At 36.5% G+C, this 23,200-nt stretch overlaps 1 protein-coding gene across 1 annotated transcript; it reads left to right on the top strand.

Annotated features, from left to right (window-relative positions):
• The first annotated feature begins 18,965 nt into the window (after nt 1–18,965).
• LOC103436490 (abscisic acid 8'-hydroxylase 4) lies at nt 18,966–22,594 on the top strand. The gene is made up of 9 exons (XM_008374924.4): nt 18,966–19,472; nt 19,615–19,945; nt 20,388–20,537; nt 20,624–20,872; nt 20,964–21,053; nt 21,268–21,346; nt 21,457–21,563; nt 21,725–21,843; nt 22,254–22,594. The coding sequence occupies exons 1-9, from the start codon at nt 19,273–19,275 to the stop codon at nt 22,375–22,377; spliced, it is 1,449 nt and encodes a 482-aa protein (XP_008373146.1). The 5' UTR covers nt 18,966–19,272; the 3' UTR covers nt 22,378–22,594.
• The last annotated feature ends 606 nt before the right edge of the window (nt 22,595–23,200 follow it).

The following is a 23,200-nucleotide window of genomic DNA, read 5'->3' as shown; positions in this document are numbered from 1 at the left end:
TCTCGATCTTAACCATCCAGATTCGCCCACGTGTCGGGTCTATCTAAGCTTCGATGCTGATTGGCTGCAACTTGCAGTTGATCAGCCTTTCGGTATGGATATTCGCGTTGTCACGCGTATGGACCCTCCTGCCATCGGCAAGCTTCCACGTCGGCAATCTGTGTTGGACGTACACATCACCGCCGAAAGGGGTCCATTGACAGGCTAGCCTTCTGAGGGAGATCCTAACAGCTCGATATATGAGTTGCAATGCACCGTCGTACTACTATGTCCCAACTCAATGTGGAACCCAATCACTGCCGTCGGCGAAAGCTATTCGCTTTGGAGGCTTTCCATTCTTTTACTTAGTAAATTGTAGTTATAGTCCTTTAATTTTAATTCAATTGAAGTAATGATTTTTTAATTAAAAATTCATTACCAATGGTCCATAAACTCATTAAAACATATAGTTATGATCATTTTCATCAATTTCGTTAGAACTTCCGTCAAAATGAGTCACATATTATGCACGTGAAACTAAATCAAGAGACAAATATAGAAAATCAAATAAGAAAAAATGTATCATTGGTCCTCAACTTTAAACCAACTGGAGAAAAGGTCCTCAACTTTAACTCAATTATAGAAAATGGTCTCTCAACTTTAACATAATTGTAGCAATTGTCCTTCTAACATAACTTATTTTGACAAAAATCTGACATAGTTGATGAAAATGACTATAGCTAAACATTTTGATGAGTTGAGAGACTAATGGTAATGAATTTTTAGTTGAGAAACCATTGCTCCAATTTGATTAAAATTGAGGGATCATTGCTACAATTTACTTTTTTACTTGTATTCTTTTCCATACCATGAGTCACCCTCTATCTGCATCTCATCGTTCACCTAGTTGTCATTAACATATTTTTGCTATATAGATGGTATAATCTAAAGTTTACTTATTACAAAAGGATGATGTTAGGGAGGCAAAATGTGTAGACTAAATATTGTAAACTAAATGACATGAAAGTTTATTATGGATTATTAGGGAGGCAAAATGTGTAGACTATATATTGTAAACTAAATAACATGAAAGTTGATTATGGATTATAACTTAAATGTTTATCATCGTGCTTATTTCTTATTGATAACACATCATTTAGTATGCAAATTTAGTCTACCTAGCATTACTTTTGTAATAATCATTCAAATACAATCTATGTGAAAAAAATTAAAGTGCAAATCGTTAAGTTATTTTTATGTGTCAAATAATGAACATGTAGACATTGAAATTTCGGTGAAATAAACGTTCACCAACGCATTAAAGTTTCGATAGGCCAGAGCATACGTGGCCTGCGCCATGTGTCTCACAAAATCATACACATGGATATGACTCATCAAAATCGAACGAGTCATCAAGAATAACATATGTCAACATTTGGTGGAAATGAATTATTTGATTTTAATTTGGTTAAATCAAATGTTAATTGATGGAGTCAAATCACGAACCGGCCCACAAATAGAGTCCAGGTTCTTTCGTCAATTAATCAAGCCCACAATCAAGGCCAAATCCATCCTTAGTCAAGGCTTGGAAAGTCTATAAATAGGAGGCTCTAAGACAAAGAAAGGGGTACAGAAAATCATTCACGCCCAAACGCTATAACTTTGAAACTCTGAAGCTTTGAAGCACTGAAGCACTCAAACCCCCCAAACACTCAAACACTCAAGAAGTACCACTAAGCACCCTTACACATGCTGATTCCTCCATTGCCAAGAGCCAAAACCTTGCGGCATCTGTTCATCCAAGATCAAGTCATTGTGACCCTTGGATCAACAACACTACACACCATACATTTTGGAGATTGAATCAGAGGATCAAGTTGTAAAGAGATTGTAACCCTAAATTACATTAATACAAACATTTACTTTGTACACATGTTCTTGTCTCATTTGTCGCAGGAAATTCTTGTTTACAGAACGGTTCAACATCCATATGTTTCCAAATTAATTGAACCTTTTGCATAAATGATATGATTAAGAAAAAAAAAATTATGATCAATGGAATACATTCATCACAATTGGGTGGAAAGAGGAGCACGAATACAAGGGATGGGCATTGGATGGGTTGGTAGGGTTAGACTTCAACCTGTTGGCCAACCCAGTTGACTCAGGTTGATATTATTGAAACACATTTTCACCCAAGAAAATGGGTAAACTAACCCACATAAACCATTTTAAGGTGGGTTGAGTTGGGCGGGTTCAACGGGTTGGATTTTTACTTTCTTTCTTATTTGTAAAGTGAGTACGACTTACAAATAATCTAAAATACATGCAATATTAAACATAAATCTTGTGAGTTCGCTATTTAATATTTAAATTTCATCATTTAACTAAAGTATAAATAAACAAGTGTGTTTAGTAACTATTCAATTTTATGTACGTGTATGTAATATACATGTGCATTTAAGAATTGTTGGTATTCTAGTGGGTGGGTTTTAATGAGGTTAATAATACTTCAACTTAATCCAACCCACCTATTGAGCGAGTGGTTGGATTTCTACCAAAAAATAATATTTTGAAGTTTACAACCCAAACCAACCTAACGAAATTCGGTTGGGTTGGTCTATAGACCCACTATGAATAAGGTGATCTAATTATTATCCCTAAAAGGCTAAAAACACATGTATGTATTTTTCACATCATGTGACGATAGTACGCATCATTAAAAAAATATTATATTTTACCTCCCCAAAGTAGATCAGATGGCGAAATGGGTCGAAAATTAAGTTGAGGCGCAAATCCCTTACAAGAATAAAGTTTTGCATATAGGGATTCTGGTGACCGATTTGGGCCAAGGACTCACAATTTCAAAAAGAACGGTGTCATGGATCAAAATTATAGTTTTATTGTGATATATCATATATGAGTTTTTTTGGCCTAATATATGGTCTACAGTGGTTTATATATTAAGGTTATGTTGTAGAACAGTGGATGTCCACTCAAAGAATTAAATAATGGGCCATTCCATTGTCCGCTGAAGCTTGCTGCACACTACTCCTATTTTCTATATAAATACAAACCACACACAACATCAAAGGGAGAAGTTCACGGAAGAGGAAGAGAGAAAAAAGAGGAACATGAGAGGAGAGAATAGAGAGAGTTATTTTTGTACTCCTATTATTCTAAATTATAATGAAAGCACCACTACTGCCCCGATGACATACTCCAGTCATACTGACTATAGAGGAACCTTATAAATTTCGTGTCTTATTTCATTTATTCCACTACAAACATTGTCAATTTTACAACACGTTATCAGCACGAGAAGTTCTCATGTCAGTGGAAAGCACAACGCCATAAATCCGGTGAAGCATTACCTACCTCTCACCTCTACTAGCCAAAATCTCACAAAATAAATGGTATGTCCATTTTTTGTCTCTCCCACTGCGCCTGAAGCACCCCACCGAATTCCGGTGAGAATTGAAATTTACAACGACCTGAAGTCGTCACGAGCTGAGAAATCTCGTACTTGACAACTTGTTTCCAAAGATCCAGAAGAATTTCATCAAACTTGAAAACCTGTATCGCGTCGTTTTTTACGGATCTCGAGAACTCCCATGAATACTCTGTTGTCTGAGATGGTGATGGCAAGATTGACTCCACTTAAGCCTTATTCTCTTGTGCCTCCGTCAACCCCACTGTCATCTATGTCTGTAGGGAGGTTCTTGCTTTGCGATGTCATGTTCTCAGGGCCATGCAAGAACAACGCCAGTCTCTGGTAGCCTTTTTGGATTGAATTGGTTTTGTGTGACCTCCATAACAACCCAGCTAGTCCTGGGTTTCGAGATTGGTAGAGACAGATAAAGAAAGAAAAAGGAGGAAGTTTATGGAATATGCATGGGACCATCTGAAAAAGGCAATAATGCATGGCACCATTTGAAAAAGCAAGAAATAAAAAAAAATGGAAAAGGCAGAATGATACATCTACACCATTTGAATGAAAAATAATAATGGGGCCAAAGTTTTTGGAATGTTGCAGCATGTGAATGAATAAGAATAATAAAAAAAAAAGTAAAGGCTTTTGGATGGTGTTGCACCATTTGAAAAGAAAGAAGAAAAAAATATATATTTATTTATGTGAATGGTGTTGGCTTAAAACACTTTCACAAGTTCTATTTACTTTAAAACAATTTATTTATCATGGACGGTTTTACTGCCTGCTGCTTTAAGTTTTGATTTATGTGAATGGTGCTGAATTAAAGCCCTTGTCACAAGCTTTATTTACTTAAATGCAATTTATTCATGACTGGAATTACCGCTTATTACTTTAATTTACTTATTGTACTTCTCTTTTGTTACGATGAGTATAACAAGGACCCGAAGTTTCTTGAACAGATCAGAACTTGTAGTTTCTTGATCCTCATCATATAAAAATGAGTGGACCCGAAGTTCCATCATACAAAAAAATTGGGCATCAAGTCTTTTGATCCTCAAGATCAGGACATGAAGTTACTTGATGAGCACTGTAAGTTTGAAGTGTCACAGTGCCTCAACTTAATTGTAATAAAGGCCATAAGAGTCTCAATCTGCAGACTATTAAATAAGGACCAAAAGTTCCTTATGTCCATACTCAAAATGGTTTAACAGAAGCCTTTATTAAGCAGATGAAATTGATTACCCGCGGTCTGCTCATGAAAACAAAACTGCTAGTTTTTACATGGGTACATGCTACTTTACATGATGCATTATTAATTCGGTTGAGACATGTTACCAACCGTTAATACTTCTTAGTACAACTCGTGTTTGGGAATCAGCCAAACATTATACATTTACGAGTTTTTGGTTGTGTTATCCATGTGCCTATTGTACTGCCACAACGTACTGAAATGAGACATCATCGCCGATTGGGCATTGATGTTGAACACTATCTATCATTCAATATTTGGAACCCTTGACTGGGGATATGTTTACCGCATGGTTTGCGGACTGTCATTTTGATAAGACAATTTTCCTGCTGTTAGGGGGAGAAAATAACATTGTTCCAGAAAAACAATGAGAAAATATCATTCTAGAAGAAGGATGAGAAAACACCATTGGAGAAGAAGCATGGCAGACCCTCATAATCAAAAAAGATTCAGTCTTCAGAAAGAGAAAGAATATGGCACTCCTAAACAATTGCATTCCCAAAGCATAATTGTTGCATGCTAGAAGCATGACAGTCGCCGCATGGATATATGACAATCCGTGGACATGGGAATGTTAATGTCTCATGCATGAAGCATGATAGACGTATAGGATCAAAATGACTCAACTACCGGAAGTGGAGATTAAAATCCAAGCTCTATAACACTCTAGAGGAGGTTATGATCCACATTCTCTAAATTATGACTATCCTGGAAGTGATAATGTAATGCCCTTAAAGAGGCAATGGATATCCAAAAGAAATGAAAAGTTTTTATGCATGCACATGCATATAAGAATATGGGATCACGGATTGATGATAACCAATGGTAATTTTGGTTTTTATAAGTAGCTACTAAATTCATTAATGAGCTATGTTGATATTGAGTCTCGTTCTTTTCAACGAAAAAAAAATGGAGAAAGGCAATTCCATTACAATTTTGTAAGAACGTGGAAAAATGGACCTATATATTTGAATATAATACAAATAGCCAAAAGATGTTGAACCAAGGAGGTTACATTGGGCATTTGTAATACAGTGAAATACACTCACATGATATGACACAAGGTTGTAAACAAGTTCATATGAATGGAGAATTATATATGAAGGGTTGTGAGTTGTCCACATCATATTTGCATAAGTAAATCCCTCAATTATACATGGGAGCAAGTTGCTTTGTATAAATTCCAAGGGAAAATGTGTCATGAAGTGTAGAAAATCCCTGAATGATTCAAATTGCTTGAAGTAAGGCCCAGAAGGGTAAAGCATAAATTATGTACTCAATACCAATGGATGGTATAAATTGCCTTAGTGAGTACTATCATTATGATATTGTTGCAACATACTAAAATCTCTTACAAGAGTCAATGACATTAAATTAGAACTCTTGAAGAGTTGATGATATTAAATTGAAACTCTCGAAGAGTCTAGAAAGAATATAAAGTGTTGAGAGAAATATTGTCTCGAATTGCAGATCGAACAATATGCCAACACGAATCTTATCCATGATGTTTATGATATTAAAGAACCATATGAATTAAAGATTATGAGTTAAATACTCAAATAATGTCTACACTAAGAATGATCATTTATCTTTGTGAGGGTAAAGATAAATTGATATTTGGTCCAGAAGTACCACATCTTAGTGAAGTATAAGCTTTATTGTATTTAGCACAATACATTGAATGAAATAAAGCTTATCTATTAATATCTTCGAGAAATTACAGATATGTGCATACACATGAGTTAAAACAAACAAACAGGATGAAGCCTTCACAAAGATTGCTCATGTGAAGTCTTAGTGCTTAGCAGTACCCAAGAAGGGGGAGGTATTGGAGATTGATCATGTGGCACCCCAATACTTGGCAAAACACCAGAAGGGGAAGGTATCAATTGCTTTCGGAATCTAGCAACGAACCTCTGGTGATCACTTTGAATCCGACTTTCGGATTCTTGCAGCTGGTCGAGCTTTCTTTTCATGCTCGTTGAGTAATTATTTACAAGCACGTGTAACACTTTATTCTCATGCTTGAACCTTCTGATATCTTATTTAAGACTTGCCACCTCAGCCATTAATGATTCAACTTGGCGAGTTTGAGCAAGTAGGCGTTGGCCCATATTGGATACAAAACCCACACATTGAACACTGAGAGCCAATGAGTCTTGAACAACCGACTCATCAGATCGTTGTAAAAGGATTATGTTATCCTTTGGAGTGAAAAGATTCCTAGCTACCACAGTAGCGGTTATGTTATTCTTTATCAAAGAGTCCCCAACTGTAAGAGGACCATTAGAAGATAAGAAGGACGGACGCTATATATTATCCTGACGATGCTTGTCTGTATCAACCCTAAGACTTAAATCTAAGTAAATGTTAGATGGATAAGCCATTTTCAAAAATGATAAAGGAAAATTGAGGTCAAATAAAATCTCAGAAGTACAAGAAGGGGAAAATTTCTGCAGGCAGCAACTTTCGGAGCATACTCTTGAACACGATTGATGTCTCTATAAATGAAGAGGCAATAAAGCCACTTGTTCAGAGATCGAAGAGGCATCGCTCTTCAAATTTCAAAAGCCAAATTTTCCTGAAGAAAGTTTGTTGGCATTTTTCAGAAGCAATCTCTGCTTTTTTGGATATCACGTGCAACTTTGTCGAAGATCTTTGACAAAGTTGAAAACGCGTAAATCTTACTATTTTAATTGCACCACAGTTGTTGACAAGAGTAACGGCACATCACCACTATTTTCTATTGAAAAATCTCTATATATGTCAACCTCCGTTCTCCATAACAAGGCAGACCTATAAGAATGTCTAACTTTTCCTCATCTCCGAGAATGCATCTTCAACACAGCATCTCAAAGTACTTATTTTTCTTCCTCTCCGAGAATACCTCTTCAAAACAAGTCACACCAAAGCAAAAGTATCTCATACCATCAGGGTTGAAAACAAGAGTATCTCATATCATGCTTTCTCCCTGTCCTTTCCTTTGTCATTGTTCTTACCTACAAAGACAAGGATAAACAAAGCAATATGTTGGAACCTCCAATCAAACTTCTGGTGAAGAACTAACTGCCTGGAACCTTTTCTTGGTTGCTCACCTTGAATTACTCTCGAGTACTCATCTTCAACTGTTGATATGATGTTGGCTATTTACACTGAAACTGCCACACATGGATGAGTCACCAAGAGGTGATAAACCATTCAAATGCAAGAGTTGCATTCCACTCCTGCATCAGTGGACAAATACTACAAGAGAAGATGCCACACATGCATGGGGGAAAACCAGGGAAAATACCACTTCTGCAATGGGAACAGATAAGGCAAGCAAAAATGATACATTGAAGCATGTGGAGACAAGCGCAACAAACACGTGCTGATTCATCCCCGACAAAGCCGAAAATCACTTGCCACGTGAATCTCCTCATGGTCCAATTTCATTCAAGATCAAGCCTCTAAGGTCCTTGAAGAAATCACAAGTCTGATTCAAGATCAAGTGTCCACCATCCTGGAATAAAATTTAGCTCCAGATAAATGAAGTAAATTCAAACTTTTGGAGGAAATCAGAAGACCTCCAGCGCATTTCAAGAACAAGCCTATGGAAAGTTAACAACAAGTAAAGCACCTTTTTCGGTAACTGTTCTTGCTAAGACTTTGAAGCAGAATGATCAATGATCAGCCTAAATGATTTGAAATCAGGGGGAGATACTCATCAGGGGGAGCATCCAAAACAGATCAAGATTTTAACAAGTCAATTGAAGACTTGTGGCCATCCAAGGGGGAGTGTTGTAGAATAGTGGATGTCCACTCAAAGAATTAAATAATGGGCCCTTCCATTGTCTGCTGAAGCTTGCTGCACACTACTCCTATTTTCTATATAAATACAAACCCCACACAACATCAAAGGGAGAAGTTCATGGAAGAGGAAGAGAGAAAAGAGAGGAAAATGAGAGAAGATAATAGAGAGAGTTATTTTTGTACTCCTATTATTCTAAATTATAATAAAAGCACCATTGTTGCCCCGATGATGTACTCCAGTCATACTGACTGTAAAGGAACCTCGTAAATTTTGTGTCTTGTTTCATTTATTCCACTGCACACACTGTCGATTTTACATCAGGTTCTCAGTTTTAGGAACGTTTTTGGTATATTATTTTTAGTTGAATTCTTTTCTAATTTGACTCCTGAAGTTTCTAGGACTAATATGAATTAGGAATAGGATTATATCATTAGAAATATCTTAACCATACAAGAGATCCAAAGGCATCAAGGACACTAAGAAATAAATCCAACATAGAAAACTACCCATATTATAATATTTAAACAAGATCGAAAATCAAACTCATACAACCTACATTATCCAAATCCCTAATTTAACCCATACCCTAAACTTTTACTGTCACCACAAATTGAATCTCCGCCACTATAGAATTCCTTGCATCTCGCCATAAAGAACTTGTAGAACAATTGAGGTATTTGTGAACCCAAACTAAATCTCAAACTACAGAGCTGCGTATAAGTGCAAAGAATATTCTTGATTTGACTTGGTCAAGGTTCTAAAAGGTGCTAGATGCTAGTCAGGTTGCTGGTTAGGGCCTAGCACTTAGGCAGAGCTTAGGCGGGGGCCTAGGCAGATTTAAGTAAATAAAATGCTTATTTATACTTTAAAAAATACACATAATCATATTGGGATACATAAATTGCAAAATAAAATGACATATAAATTATAAAGTATTAGAACATATTGAAAATATGGGGAGCAAGCATATAATGAGTGTTCATCCAAGTATTCAACAAATCTCTTACATTTTATTGAAAATTAAAATGCAAAATGAAAGTTACTGATTTTTTGTCTAAGTCAAAGTTGTGACTTAGGCAAGTTTAGACGGGTTAGGCGGGCACTTAGGTGGGATAGGCGGACTCCTAAGGGGGTCTAAGCCCATTTTCTTAATTTTCAAACATCTAGGGGCTAATTGAGGCAGTGGCTAGCTGCCTAGTGCCTAGATGGGGCCTAGGCAATGCTAGGCAAGGATTTTTAGAACATTGGACTTAGTAGGCAATAAGCACATGAGCATATTGTAATAAAGTCCTTCAAATATGTTATGCATCAAAAGTATGGCAAAAATTAGAGATATTATAGAGAGGATATTATATGATACACCCCAACTCAGAATGTCTACATGTACACCTAGATCAAAATGTGATGGCTAATAGTGGAGGGGTGACAAAGCCTTAAAGTGTAGTTGATGTGGAAAATGTGAATAAATTAATACTTAAATTAAATAAAACAAGAATGCGCAAGTGAGTGGGTTGGAACCCTTATTATAGAATAACAAGGTCAGAGCATAGTGCAGTAAAAGTAGAAAGCATTCACATCCTCGAAAGGATGGATATTGTTACATAAAATAAAGACTGCCTACTTTGACCGAAGTACAAGTCAGCTAAAGTGAAGATTATGCATCATCAAACACTCAACCTCGAGGTCAAGAAGGGGCGAAAAAGAAAGGTGAGTGGGCCTAAAAAGTAAATTTTTGTCAAATTGTCGTTTTGTGAAAGTTACAACCCCTCGCTATAAATCAAGTATAGTTTCCAACATAAAGTACTACTAAAGTATATCGTACAGTACCAGACATAATAATAGTTCAAAGAATACGAGTTACGTGTACAATAGTTATAATAAAGTATAAGCAATGGTCATTAAACTATGTAAGCACACAAGTCATGCAGAAAGTAGCTACATTAATAGGCGGAGTATAAATTTACATTTTAGTACTACAATTTTGTGAAGCTGGTGCTAAGTGCTCACATACGAGTTCTAGTTGTCTAATGCAAACAGGACAGGCTGGCATCTACTTGGGATCTAAAGTAAAAGTATACAGTGCATGTAAACATACATATAAAGCTGGTTCTTAGCTTAGACAATGTAACTATTGGAGACACTGAGCATACATTTGATAATGAGCAGATAAAGCACAAGTATGTACATGCCATAACTTATACTCGCAAAATAATAATATAATAATAAAGTGAAGACAATTATTATTTTCTAAGTGAACAATAACATATCACACTAATAGGCACAAGCATAAGCATGGAAACTGTACAATATAATACTTGAAAGAAAATACCCAATCACTGGTAAGTAGTAAGGTTGTAGCCGCCTTGCCTAACTTGCCTACATAATGCCTCCGGATAGTTTTCTCATACATGGGAAATAACTACACTAATCATTACACTAATAACATTACTGTAAGAAAAACCTAATTTCCCTTCTTTTGCTAAAAAAATGATTGAAATTGCTCAAAAAATGATTCATATGCCGCCACTACCTGGAGCCGTCACGCACTACCATGCACCAGCAGAAGTTTACTAGAGCCATCACACGACGACTTGAAGCCAACAAGAGTTGTCATGCATCGTTCTGTTAATCTAACTGAAGGGTTAATGACGTTACTTGACGCTGTCAGAATATTCTATCAGACAAAGAAATTTTCGATCTTCTTCTCTTACAAGTCTATCGCTGGCCCAGCCGCTCACCATTGTCCTCCAACCAGAGTTTAGCTGAATTCTGCAGTTTTTCTCAGAATTTTTCAAAAAATCATATCTTAGTCAAATCACGTCCAAATTTCACATAATTTATATCCAAATGAAGTTGGGAAAGAAGAGATTCAATTTATACTTATGTTGACGCCAAAACTGGTAAAGGTGCTAGCAAAAAGGCTCAAATGCTTGAGCCAAATTTGTACTCGTTAAAGTCGAGGCATATTCGAGCATGCATGCTTGAATTTAATTCTTGGGTGTTGTGGGGATTCGAAAGATCGTCTGAAACACTACCAAGTCGACGCGATTAGGCTGATTTATTGGTTGAGAAAGTTTGCAACTTGTGAAAAAAATTTAAACGGTTAATGGTTGTATGAGCTTCAATAAGTGATGGCCAAAACTCACATGCAAAGCTACAATCAAACTTAGAACAACATCCCACAAATGTTGAGGGTGAAGTCGAAACATCAATTTATAGGCCAACACTGCATTTGAAATATTGATAAACAAATGGGCCACTTGCTCAAGTTGCACCTGCAAGTAGACCAAAATAATGGTGCTCTTTGAAATCTGAACCAAAGCTGAAAGCCTTGCAATTTTCCTAAACGGTTGCCAATTTTCGAGGCACAAATTACAATTTTTCCTTTGAACCAACACAATGGTGTTCGGCAAGGTTTACCATACAACGCCTCGAATGGTGCCATACCGATACTTGAGGACCTAAGCATGTCCTTAATCTTTTGGATGGTTCTCTCAGATTGTCTGGGGTCTGAGGATGGTAAGCAGTATTATAAAGTAGATGCGAACCTAAAACTCTGTGTAAAGCTTTCAAGAATTTAAGAGTTAAACCTGGGGTCCATATCAGAGCTGATGCTGACCAAAACACCATGGTATATCGCAACCTTATAGTTGAAAAGCTTTGCAAGCGATCTAAGGTGTAGTTTTTACGAATTGGAAAAAAATGTGCAAATTTGGTGAGTCAATCGATAATCACCCAAATACCATCATATCCTCCACGTGTATGAGGTAGCTTGACAGAAAGTCCATGATGACATTTTTCCATTTCCACTAAGGTACGAGAAGTGACTGTAGTAACTCAAATGGTTTCTTCCTCTCTACTTTGATCTGCTAACAAATCAGGCATTTGCTCACATACTTGGTGATCTCCTTTTTCATCCTAGACCAGTAGTAGAAACGTCAGTGCCTCATTAAGGATCTTTTTTTTCAATTCTTCACTATTCAACACATGCATCTGGTCACCTTACATGAGTAGTCCATCTGTCCTACAGTTTCAAGTCTTCTCTTTTGCTGTTAACAATTGCTTACATCACTTCCAAGCACTCTGGACCGTTGAACTGAGCAATTCAAAATTGATCAATTAAGACTGGTCGGACTTGGAAATTGGCTAGTAAAGCTCCTTTACGGTTGGTATCCAATGCCACACCTGTACTCCTATGTTTTGTCAGAATTGGGAAGTGAGTAGCTTGAAGAATGTTCACTCTTCATAGGTTTTTTTTCTGTGAGACTTTGCTACTATGCTAGCAGAACTAGGGTGGTACTTGATGGTGGGAGATTGTTGGAAATATGCCCTGAAAGTCAATCTTTGGAAGAAACCTTTCAAGACAAATGAATGGATGTATAGATGATTCTTATACATCAAATGGCAAAGATACTAATTAGGACTATCTCAATAAACAATATATGTCCTAAATAGTGAATCCATGGACAATGGATCGATTGAAGAAGTAATCTAATGATGTTAGACTACAGAAACCTTCTTCACATAACCATAATGTCCAAAAAGGTTCCTGGTCATTGGATTGTCGGAGGGATACTGACAATGCTTAGACCGGTACATACTGTGTCTGCTTCAAATGGAAGGATGGAAAGTCTCATCCCATTCGTGTGGTGACACTAAGACAAGTATGTAGGTGCTCATTAAGGGAATGAGTTCACTGAACACAATCGAACGAGAGTACTTGCATGGAGGTCTACTCACATGTCAAGCAAGTAACTCTAATGGTTGGAATAATGTAAGTAGTTCTTTGACCTGAGGCATCGTCGTTGTCTTGTGGCTAAGTACTTAATCTTTGATTATGTCAAAGTCACCCCATTCGTGGGTATCCACGGCATAATTGGGGTTAAGCCACTTAGTCATGAAGGCAAGTGAATGCGCAACAAGGAATCTCTAATCCTCGATAAGAGAGGAAGAATATTCTAAGATATGATTCGGGAATCTTCGGCCGAAGTATCGAGCGTAATAAAGGAAAGCGTTCCTATACGACTCAATTGAATCATATAAGAAGGAATAATCACATTAGGGGTTTGACATAATATATCCATACCCTAGTAATGTGATTGAGAGTATTGTTTTAGAGAAGGATCGAATTACATTGTAATTCCAACTGAATAGGTTCTCCGAACAACTTCTACATTAGCTTGGGTAGCTATGATATATGGTTAGATGTCACTCATAGCTTGTGAGTTCTTCTAGATGATTAAATGTAGTCATCAAAGAAGAAGGTGAATTAAAAGGAAGTTTTAATTCACTAAGTGATTGAATTAAATATAATCAATTGGATTGATGTCAATCACCTCACTACCTTGCTAATTAGAACCTAAAATGATTGTACACCGATACACTCTTATGGTGAGTAATTAATGGATGATGGAAATAATTAATTGGATTAATTAAGTGTTGTGATTAATTTAGAAAGTCTAAAGAAATCATAAAAGCGATAAAAGATCATTTTGGGCTTAAAGAAACGTTCGGGTTTAATTGGGCCCATTGGGCCTAAACCCATTGGGCTTTTATTCAAGCATTGGATGACTAGAAATAAATAAAAGCCCAAAGCCCAAACCAACACAAAGGGGCCGGCCATTTAAAGTGGAGAGGGAAAGATATTAAGTCAAGTTGTTGACTAGGTTTCTTTTTGTCTATATAAGGAACTTTATAGATATTTATTCCTTAGGGTTTTTGTGTGTTTAAAACAACAAAGAGGCAAAAGAAATATCTCTCTAAAACTACACAAAGGCCGGCCACCTTAAGGGTGATTTAGCTAATCCTTTTTCACTCTTTTGGTTATTCCTCCATCCATCTCACTACACTAGTGGGTGTGGATCTTTAGAGGTCTTCTCCTTTGGAGACTAAAGGAGAACCTAGGAGCACTCTTACCAACAAAGTGGAGGAGGCAAGGAGGGTGGCTAGGCTCAAGGAGTTCAAGGAGCAAAGGGCTTGGAGATGGTCCATCCTTGGTCTAAAATATAGATCAAGAGGTATAGATCTATTCCTTCACTTTGTTCTTAACTTAAATGTTTTAGATGCATTATATATAAACCTATGAACCTTGAAGGGGATTTGCATGACTATAGCTTTGATATTATTTGATAACATGCTTCCGTTGCTTATGTATATTATTTTTTAATTGTATATGCATGCTAGTCATTTCGAAATCCCATATTAATCTCTAAGATTTCCCTTCAGTTATAGTCACTGATTAGCTCCATCCATCGCCGCTACCTGAGGTTCAACTCATTCTACGTGAATATCTTCTTAAGGGTTTTGTGGTTAAATGAAATTAATAACATAATTAAAACATGTTGTTATTATATGTTTTTATTTTTTATATTTTTTTCTCCAACAAATTTATCAATTGAGAGATTCTAGGAAACTTCAAAGGTATTGAGAGTGCAAACTTCAAAGGTCCCCGACAATTTTATTCCAAAAATTTCAATGCTTTCAATCAATGATAAAATCTGGGAGAGCTCAAAAGCCAGGACATATGGTTGAATATGTTGCTGGATTGGAGAATTTAGTTTTTAACAATATGCCCAATTGATTCTAATGAAGAATATCATCTGAACCCAAGGGTTCAGATCTAAGAAATACCAAATCATACTGCTCAACCCCAAAATATGCCAACTCTATATGTGGTCAATACTTAGGATTTAGAAGATGAGGGTAAGGAAGACGGTAAGGAAAGGGTTGAGGAACTTGGAGGCGATTGATGTAATACAAAAAACGTTTGCTTAATTTTTCATAAGAATGATATATCATAATGCGGGGAATCCATTACCCAACATGTTCGGTTACGGGGAATCCATGTTCAGAGATTCTTGAAGGAAATTTTGTGAAAAACATGTTCATTTAAATAACATCTATAGCATGCAATTAACAATTAAAAGGCGGAATGATGCTTGTATGCACTCAAAAACAAAACATTACCCATGAAATTCAAAGCCTACTAGATTGGTGAACCTTGACTCAACTTAAAACAACATTTGTTAGTTGAGAAATTATACCTTTGTAGATTCCTCTTTGCATAAGCAAAGGCTAATCACCCAAAGAGAGGGCCTTCATTCCTTGCATCTTAGATCTATGGATTTGGATGGATGAAATGGTTCTCCAAGTTCCCAAAATTGAGAACCTCTAAGTCTCTTCACCAAGGTTAGATTGGAGAAGAAATGAGTGACCTTGGAGTAGTAGGATTGCTAGCTAAACCCTCCAAGGAGGCCGGCCACTTTAGAGAGAAATGAGAGCTTATGTTCTCATCCTTTCCCCAAAAGAAAAACCCTTAATGAATTTTGGCTATTAAGTCATATTTATACCTTAATTCATTGGAGTGGCAAACTTGTAAATAAGTCCAAAACTCACTCCATCTCTAAATGGCCGGCCTTAGGGTATTATTGGGCTAATTGGGCCTTTGTGAATCATTATTCATTAAGTTGTCATACAACTTAAGTCAATGGGCTTGACGTTCGAAGCCCATTGGGCCTTAAGGTCCAAAACTATTCTGAGGTCTTTAACGAACTTATTCGTTTGATTAATTAACATATTAATTAATCCTTGCCATAAATAATTAAACCATTTAATTATTTTTACTCATCTCCATTGTTTCTTTAATCTCCACCTTACACGGTGTACGATCCATTAGGTTCCTTTTAGCGAGGCAGTGGGCGATTAAAACCATTTCAAATCGATTGTGAATTGAAACTTACTTTCAATTCTCCCTTTAGTGATTATACACGTTTAGGGCTTCCACAAACCATAAGTGACACCTAGCAGCATATCATGGTTACCCAAGCTAATCAGAAGAGGTGGAGAACCTATTCAGTTTAGGATTACAAATGCAATACGGTATTTCTCTAATACAATACTCTTGACCACATTGTTTGGTTTGATAGTTTATTCATGTCTACTAACCAATGTGATTCGTGTGCTTATATGATTACCTTGAATGTGATTTGGAACGACTTCCTAAATCTCATTCATACTCTGGCCAGAGATTCTTAATCATATCATAGAGTATTCTCCCCCAAACGGTTGAAAGGTTAGAGATCCCTTGTTGCGCATTCACTTGCCTCCATGGCTAAGTGGCTTAACCCTGACGATGCTGTGGACACCCGCGGATGGGATGACTTTGACATAATCAAAGATCAAGTACCTAACCACAAGACAACTATGGTGCCTCAGGTCAAAGGACTACTTTGCATTATCCCAACCATGAGTTCTCATGTGACATGAATATGAGAACTCTTCGTTGATCGTGTTCAGTGAACTCATTCTCTATTGAGCACCTACGTACTTGTCTTGATGTCACACACACCAATGGTTTGAAACTAGTCACTCTCCCTGAGAGAAGACACATCACGTACTGATCTTAATGGACTGTCAATGCCCAATTGGCAATCCTATGATCAGGAACGTTTAGGATGTGTCTACGAAAGAATGGTCTCATGAATCTAACTTCTTTAGATCGCATTCTCCCAATCACATATTCCTTGGACTTATCGTTTAAGCGTATAACATTTATATGAGACGGCTCAAACAATAATCTTTGCCCTTGATATTAAACTAGATTAGTTTAACATGTGAAATGTCCGTAAAGTATCATCATATGATTGGTTTTATGGCACATTTCCAACAATTCTATGGTTTCGAGTTTGGAAAAACTAAACGAGCTAGGTTATGGGGATTGCACATTAGAACCCAATTCGCCCCTTGCCATCTCTACATGTGTGAAACGGCCACCCAATTTGTGTTGTCCACATGTTAGACTTGAAAATTCCACACGCGAGGGCGCATGTTGAGGGTACGAATCTCACACGAGATAAAGGAGGGAACTTCCATGTACTTATAAGTAATTATGTTACTCCCCATATTGCCAATTGGTTTTTGTTGGAACCTCAACTTTCTTCCTAGTATCAAAGTAGGTTGGCCCATGTATGAAGTTCAACAACCACACATGCTCCACGTCACCCTATTCATGTTGTCCACGTGTTTAGTTGGCAATTCACCACATGTGAGGATGTGAACGTAAATGAGTCTTACTTCGATGAAAGGAAAAACTTTGCAAGGGCTTATAAGAGATTTGACTACTCCCCATATAGCTAATTGGTTTTATCGTGAAACCTCATTTCTTAACCAAGACAACCCTGGTTAGCTGCCATGCTTAACAGATGGAAAAGGAATCATAGCTCAGTCATGTAAAAATTTCATCTTAAACCTCTAGTTGAAGGTTACATTTCTTAGCATGCGAATCCCAGTGTTCCTAAACTCAGGCTTGACGACCGCCTAGAAGGCGCCTAGGCGCTCGATGGTGGCCCACCGCCCTGATTATACCAAAATTGTTCAATAAGTTGGTCAGACTATTAAGTGGCACTTAGAAGGCCGCCTAGCCTTCCCAGGCGGCCTTGACGGTCTCTGGATGGTTCTGCAACTTAAGAATTATTGCTAGAAAGGTTGTGCATCTCGGCCGTCTTGCTGCAATTTCATCGTGTCCTCGCGTTTTGTTCCCTCTCTACGTGTGTAGAAGAGGAGTTGCATAGAACATTTAACGAGAGGGAGCTCTGTAAAATTGCAATCGGCAGAGAAGAAAAATGCGACGGTGCAGAGCTCTGTAAAATTGCAATTAGCGGAGGAGAAGGATGAGACGGCACATAGGTTATGTTGTTGGCTAGGGTTAGAGAAAGGATTTCAAGTGGCTGACATTCCTTTTAAAATTAGAGAATAAAATATATTTATTTATTTAATATGAAAACAAGGCCCAATCCTTTTTGAAATGAAAAGTAAGGCCCAATGATTAAAACATAAGATTTAGAAAAAGCTTTACAAAACCAAGAGAGAAAAAACCCCATAATTTTAGATATATACTCATATTTTATAATAATAATATATGCATATATAATAAATTAACCTATATGTCATTTTACTTTGTAATTTATGTATCTCAATACAATTTTATATTTTTTAAGTATACAGAGACACTTATTTATACAATTTTACTTAAATTCGCCTAGTCCGCCTAGGCGCCTGCCTAGACCCTGCCTAGCCGCCTAGATGCTAGGCCCTAGTCCACCGTCCGACTAGCGCCTAACGTCTTTTAGAACCTTGGCGAATACATAAAATCATTTGAAGTAACATCCATGGATTATTATATAAATCACCTAACAGCAAGGACTATTAGATCTTTAGTATACAACTTATATCCTCAACCAAAAATTAGTGATAAACCTATAACTGTCCAATTTAAACACCATTTCTTTCACTGAAACCAAAAAAAGGAAAGGAAACATTTTCTAGCTCTCAGAAGTTTACATTAGATGACTATGGCAATCCAATTTGAAAGCTACCTCGTATAAAAAATTTCCTATTTCATTGAAAAAATTAAAAAATTTGTAAGATGATGCATTAATTCCCATATATTCTGAGTGCTGACATGCTCTTATCCTAAAGCACCATAGTATAGGAGCAGCTGTTATTCACAAGTCAGAACATTGAATCTCATGGCAAGAGTAATTTCTAGTACCCACCATTAATTTCACTCTTAATTTTTAAACCCAAATCAAATTTTGTCTGTTGCGGTTGCAGGCCACCTCTCCCTTCACTCTATATATACCCCAACCCACCTCATCTCTTCTCATTGACTTCATACATGATCTCCTCAGCCATCATCCATCTTTTTCTTCATATACACACTCATCTAATTATTCAGCTGAAACCCTACTAGTATTCACAGACACAGAGAGAGAGAGAGAGAGAGAGAGAGAGAGAGAGAGAGAGAGGTGCTACATTTGTATGGAGATTGCTTCTATTTTAATATGCATATTCCTCTTCCTCTCAACTCTTTTCTCATACTACTTGATACAGAGACAAAAGAGAAATTCTATGCACAAAGCTAAACTCCCCCCAGGCTCAATGGGGTGGCCTTACATAGGAGAGACTCTCCAAATGTACTCTATGGACCCAAACATATTCTTTGCTACAAAGCAGAAAAGGTTCTAATCTAATCCAATCAATATTACCAAACCCTAATTGCTATATATATATATATATATATATATATATATATATATGTTTCTTCTCCATGAATTTGATCTTAATTTGGTGTATTTTTCCCTTCTGTTTTGTGTTCATCAGGTATGGAGATGTATTCAAAACCCACATACTTGGATGCCCTTGCGTCATGCTGGCAAGCCCTGAGGCCACAAAGTTTGTGCTGGTGACTCATGCCCACTTGTTCAAACCCACATACCCAAAGAGCAAGGAGAAGTTGATTGGTCCTTCTGCTCTCTTCTTTCACCAAGGAGATTACCATATTAGCCTTAGGAAGCTCATTCAGAACTCTCTGTCCCCCAATCCCAACACTATTCAGAAACTAGTTCCTGGCATTGAAGCATTGGTCATTTCTGCCTTGGACTCATGGGCTGAAGGACGAAAAGTCATCAACACGTATCATGAGATGAAAAAGGTTAGTAGTGTATATTTAATTTGACTCCAAAAACACTCCTCTTTTCTCTTATAACTTTTATTTTTTTTTCCAAAGTCTTTGGAATGAATAAATCAAAGAAGAATTTAAAAAAAATGACTGCAGAAGGAAAAAGCGGAAATGTGATAATCACAATCCAAATTTTTTTTTTTACCAACATGTTGGCTAATTAATTAGAGGCTAACTACTTTTTAAACTAGTCCTTCGCTCTAATTAACCCCATGTTGCTTACGTCTTTTTGGTAGGTAGGTTTGTTCTAAAATGCTTCTTATGTGTTTGTCTATAGCTTACACACATAAGCACGTCATTGATGTGTTTTTTAATTTTTTATTGTTTATTTATTTTACAAGTTATTTCCTTCAGTTTTGTTTGGAACAAGTTAATATTATTCTAATTATATGGATTTCATTTTGTCCCTTTACAGTTCTCCTTTGATGTTGGCTTTCTGGCAATCTTTGGTCAGTTGGATGAGACTTACAGAGAAAAGCTCAAGGAGAATTACTGCATAGTAGATAAGGGTTACAATTCCTTTCCAACAAAAATACCTGGAACTGCATATCAGAAAGCTCTCTTGGTAAGCAACACTTGTCTAATTCTATATTTAAATTTAACATATTATGTATGACTTTTTTAACTGACAGTACCCTTTTTATTTCGAAGGCAAGGAAAAGGCTCGGTGAGATTTTGAGTCAGATAATTTGTGAGAGGAAGGAAAAGAAAACCATGCAGAATGATTTATTGGGTCATCTGCTGAATTTCCAAGATGAAAATGGGCAAACTTTAACTGAGGATCAAATTTCTGATAACATCATTGGAGTTCTGTTTGCAGCCCAAGACACTACAGCTAGTGCTCTAACATGGGTTCTCAAGTACCTCCACGATAACCCGAAAATTCTTGAAGCTGTGGAGGTAAAACTTTCGTGCTACAAAGTTTGCAAATTTTACACAAATTGTACAAGTGAAAAATTGGGTTATGTTGAGCTGTGATATATTATTGCAGGCTGAGCAAAAGACCACATATGAAGCAAATGATGTATGTAAGAAGACCTTGAGTTGGGCACAGATTAAGAATATGCCACTCACATATAGGGTAAGCCAACTCACACTAGCCATCCAAATATTCAAAAGCGAAGTGATTTTTGTACGCATTTTCTCCTCTGTCCTCTCCGGCCGTTGAATAAATCAAAGGAGCATTAATGTACAGAATTAATAGGAGAGTGCAGAGTAAGAAAATGAGCCTGAAAATCACTATTTTTTTTTAAATGGGAAAAATGTTACTGAGCTGGATATGTATGAAATTTCAGGTTATATTGGAGAGCTTGAGGATGGCAAGTATAATATCTTTCACATTTAGGGAAGCTGTGGTTGATTTAGAATACAAAGGTGAGGAATTTAAGTTCATTTTTGTGACATTTAAGTAGAAAAATACAAGTACTTAAAGAGGTTTTATTTCCATAAATATCGTTTCAAAGTTGATCAAAATAATATTGCAGGATATCTTATACCAAAGGGTTGGAAGGTTATGCCATTGTTTAGGAACATACATCATAGTCCAGAATTCTTCTCAGACCCTCAAAATTTTGATCCATCGAGGTTTGAGGTACGTAGAGACACTGATATCAGCTGGATTTTGTCATTTTTTTTGCTTTTTTCTTTTTTTCCCTTCTCTCTCTCCTCAAACAAAAACAAATTATATGGAAATGATCAAACTTGATTTCTCTTTTTCCTTATATCTTATTTTTGTGGTTGTGGGCAAAATAGGTTGGTCCAAAGCCTAACACTTTCATGCCATTTGGGAAAGGAGTGCATGCTTGTCCAGGAAATGAGCTTGCCAAGTTGGAAATGCTCAGTTTGGTCCACCACCTTGTGACCAAATTCAGGTACACAATTCAAATATGCAAATATCATTTTTTTTTTCATTTCTACATTATATCCTTAGGTTCTTAAAAAAAAATTAATGTGTTTAAAATTTGATGAAACTTACTATTGTTTCTGCATCTAAATTTTTTTTTTCTCGAACAAACTTTCATTAGAGTGATGATCCTCTAGGGATCTTAACAAAAATACAATCATAGTACATGTAACATGTAACAAAACGAGAAGAGTGTGAAAACCAAACTAAATTATTATGATATTAATATTCAAGTTCAGCTATTGCATCCACTGTATCTAAAACCATGTTGGCAAAACAATCATGTTAAAACATTATCACTAAAATGTGTGAAGATTGTGTGCTGATCCCAAATTAGAAGGCTCTTGTTGTTGATATTTTGATGATTTGTGATTGCAGGTGGGAAGTGGTGGGATCACAAAGTGGGATTCAGTATGGTCCATTTCCAATTCCTCAGCATGGACTACCAGCCAGATTTTGGAAAGAATCCAACCAATCTCAAACACAACTTGGGGGCCACTAATTGATCGCCTTCCCCAACCAACTTAATTACTCATGTTAATAACCTCCCTAAAACCCAATTAATTTACACTAGTCCTCTTGTTTTTCAGATGGGGTCTCTGTCTTTCTATGTCTTTTAGTAGTAGTCTATCATTTATCTGCTCCGTGTAATTTTGAAGTGTGATTTTGATTATCTCTATGAGAAACTTCAATGATTAAGGGGTAAGCCTTTTATATTACCCTATGAGCGGATTTGTTATTGCCTATTATTGTAACTTTGGACTAAGCTAATCAAATGTAGGTAGTGATAACAAAACATGTTCAAGCTATAGTTTATATAAAAAAAAAACATTACTTTATTCACTAGTTGTCGTCAATGACGAAATTTAAATTCAAAACATCCAACAAATTGATATTGAATATCATTAAACCAAATAGTCATTGGCACTATTATATCAAGAAGGTAAGGCTCTAAGCTAGATGTGCCTTCTCAGTACAAATATACAACATGATTGAAAACGCTTTTAAAAAAACTAATTTTGGGTTCCAAAAACTCTTCAAGTTGGTACTTCTAACATAATGAACACTGATTAAATTACTACACACTTGGCCTCTTCGATCAATAAGGTGGAGATCAATAGCTAAGCTTTGTTTATGATATCTCACACTGTTTATGACAGATTGAGAATCAGATTCCAACATGATGGAAGAGAAGCCAACCTTTAATTGTCATACATGAAGGTGACATCCATTAACATGACAAGACAACAAAAATGAAGGGACCATAATATAACTCAAAACGCCTAAACCAAGCAATTGAATGGTCATGCTTCATGTTAATAGAT

This window comes from Malus domestica, chromosome 05 (assembly GCF_042453785.1).
Source record: "Malus domestica chromosome 05, GDT2T_hap1".
NCBI classification, from domain to species: domain Eukaryota; kingdom Viridiplantae; phylum Streptophyta; class Magnoliopsida; order Rosales; family Rosaceae; genus Malus; species Malus domestica.
This window is presented reverse-complemented; position numbering and strand designations above follow the sequence as displayed.

Bases quoted from the DNA above. Each gene is read 5' to 3' on its own strand.
- LOC103436490 (XM_008374924.4), top strand. From the start codon at position 19,273: ATGGAGATTGCTTCTATTTTAATATGCATATTCCTCTTCCTCTCAACT. The intron at 20,538-20,623 runs GTAAGCAACACT...TTTATTTCGAAG, and splicing joins CATATCAGAAAGCTCTCTTG to GCAAGGAAAAGGCTCGGTGA. The intron at 21,054-21,267 runs GTAAGCCAACTC...ATGAAATTTCAG, and splicing joins ATATGCCACTCACATATAGG to GTTATATTGGAGAGCTTGAG.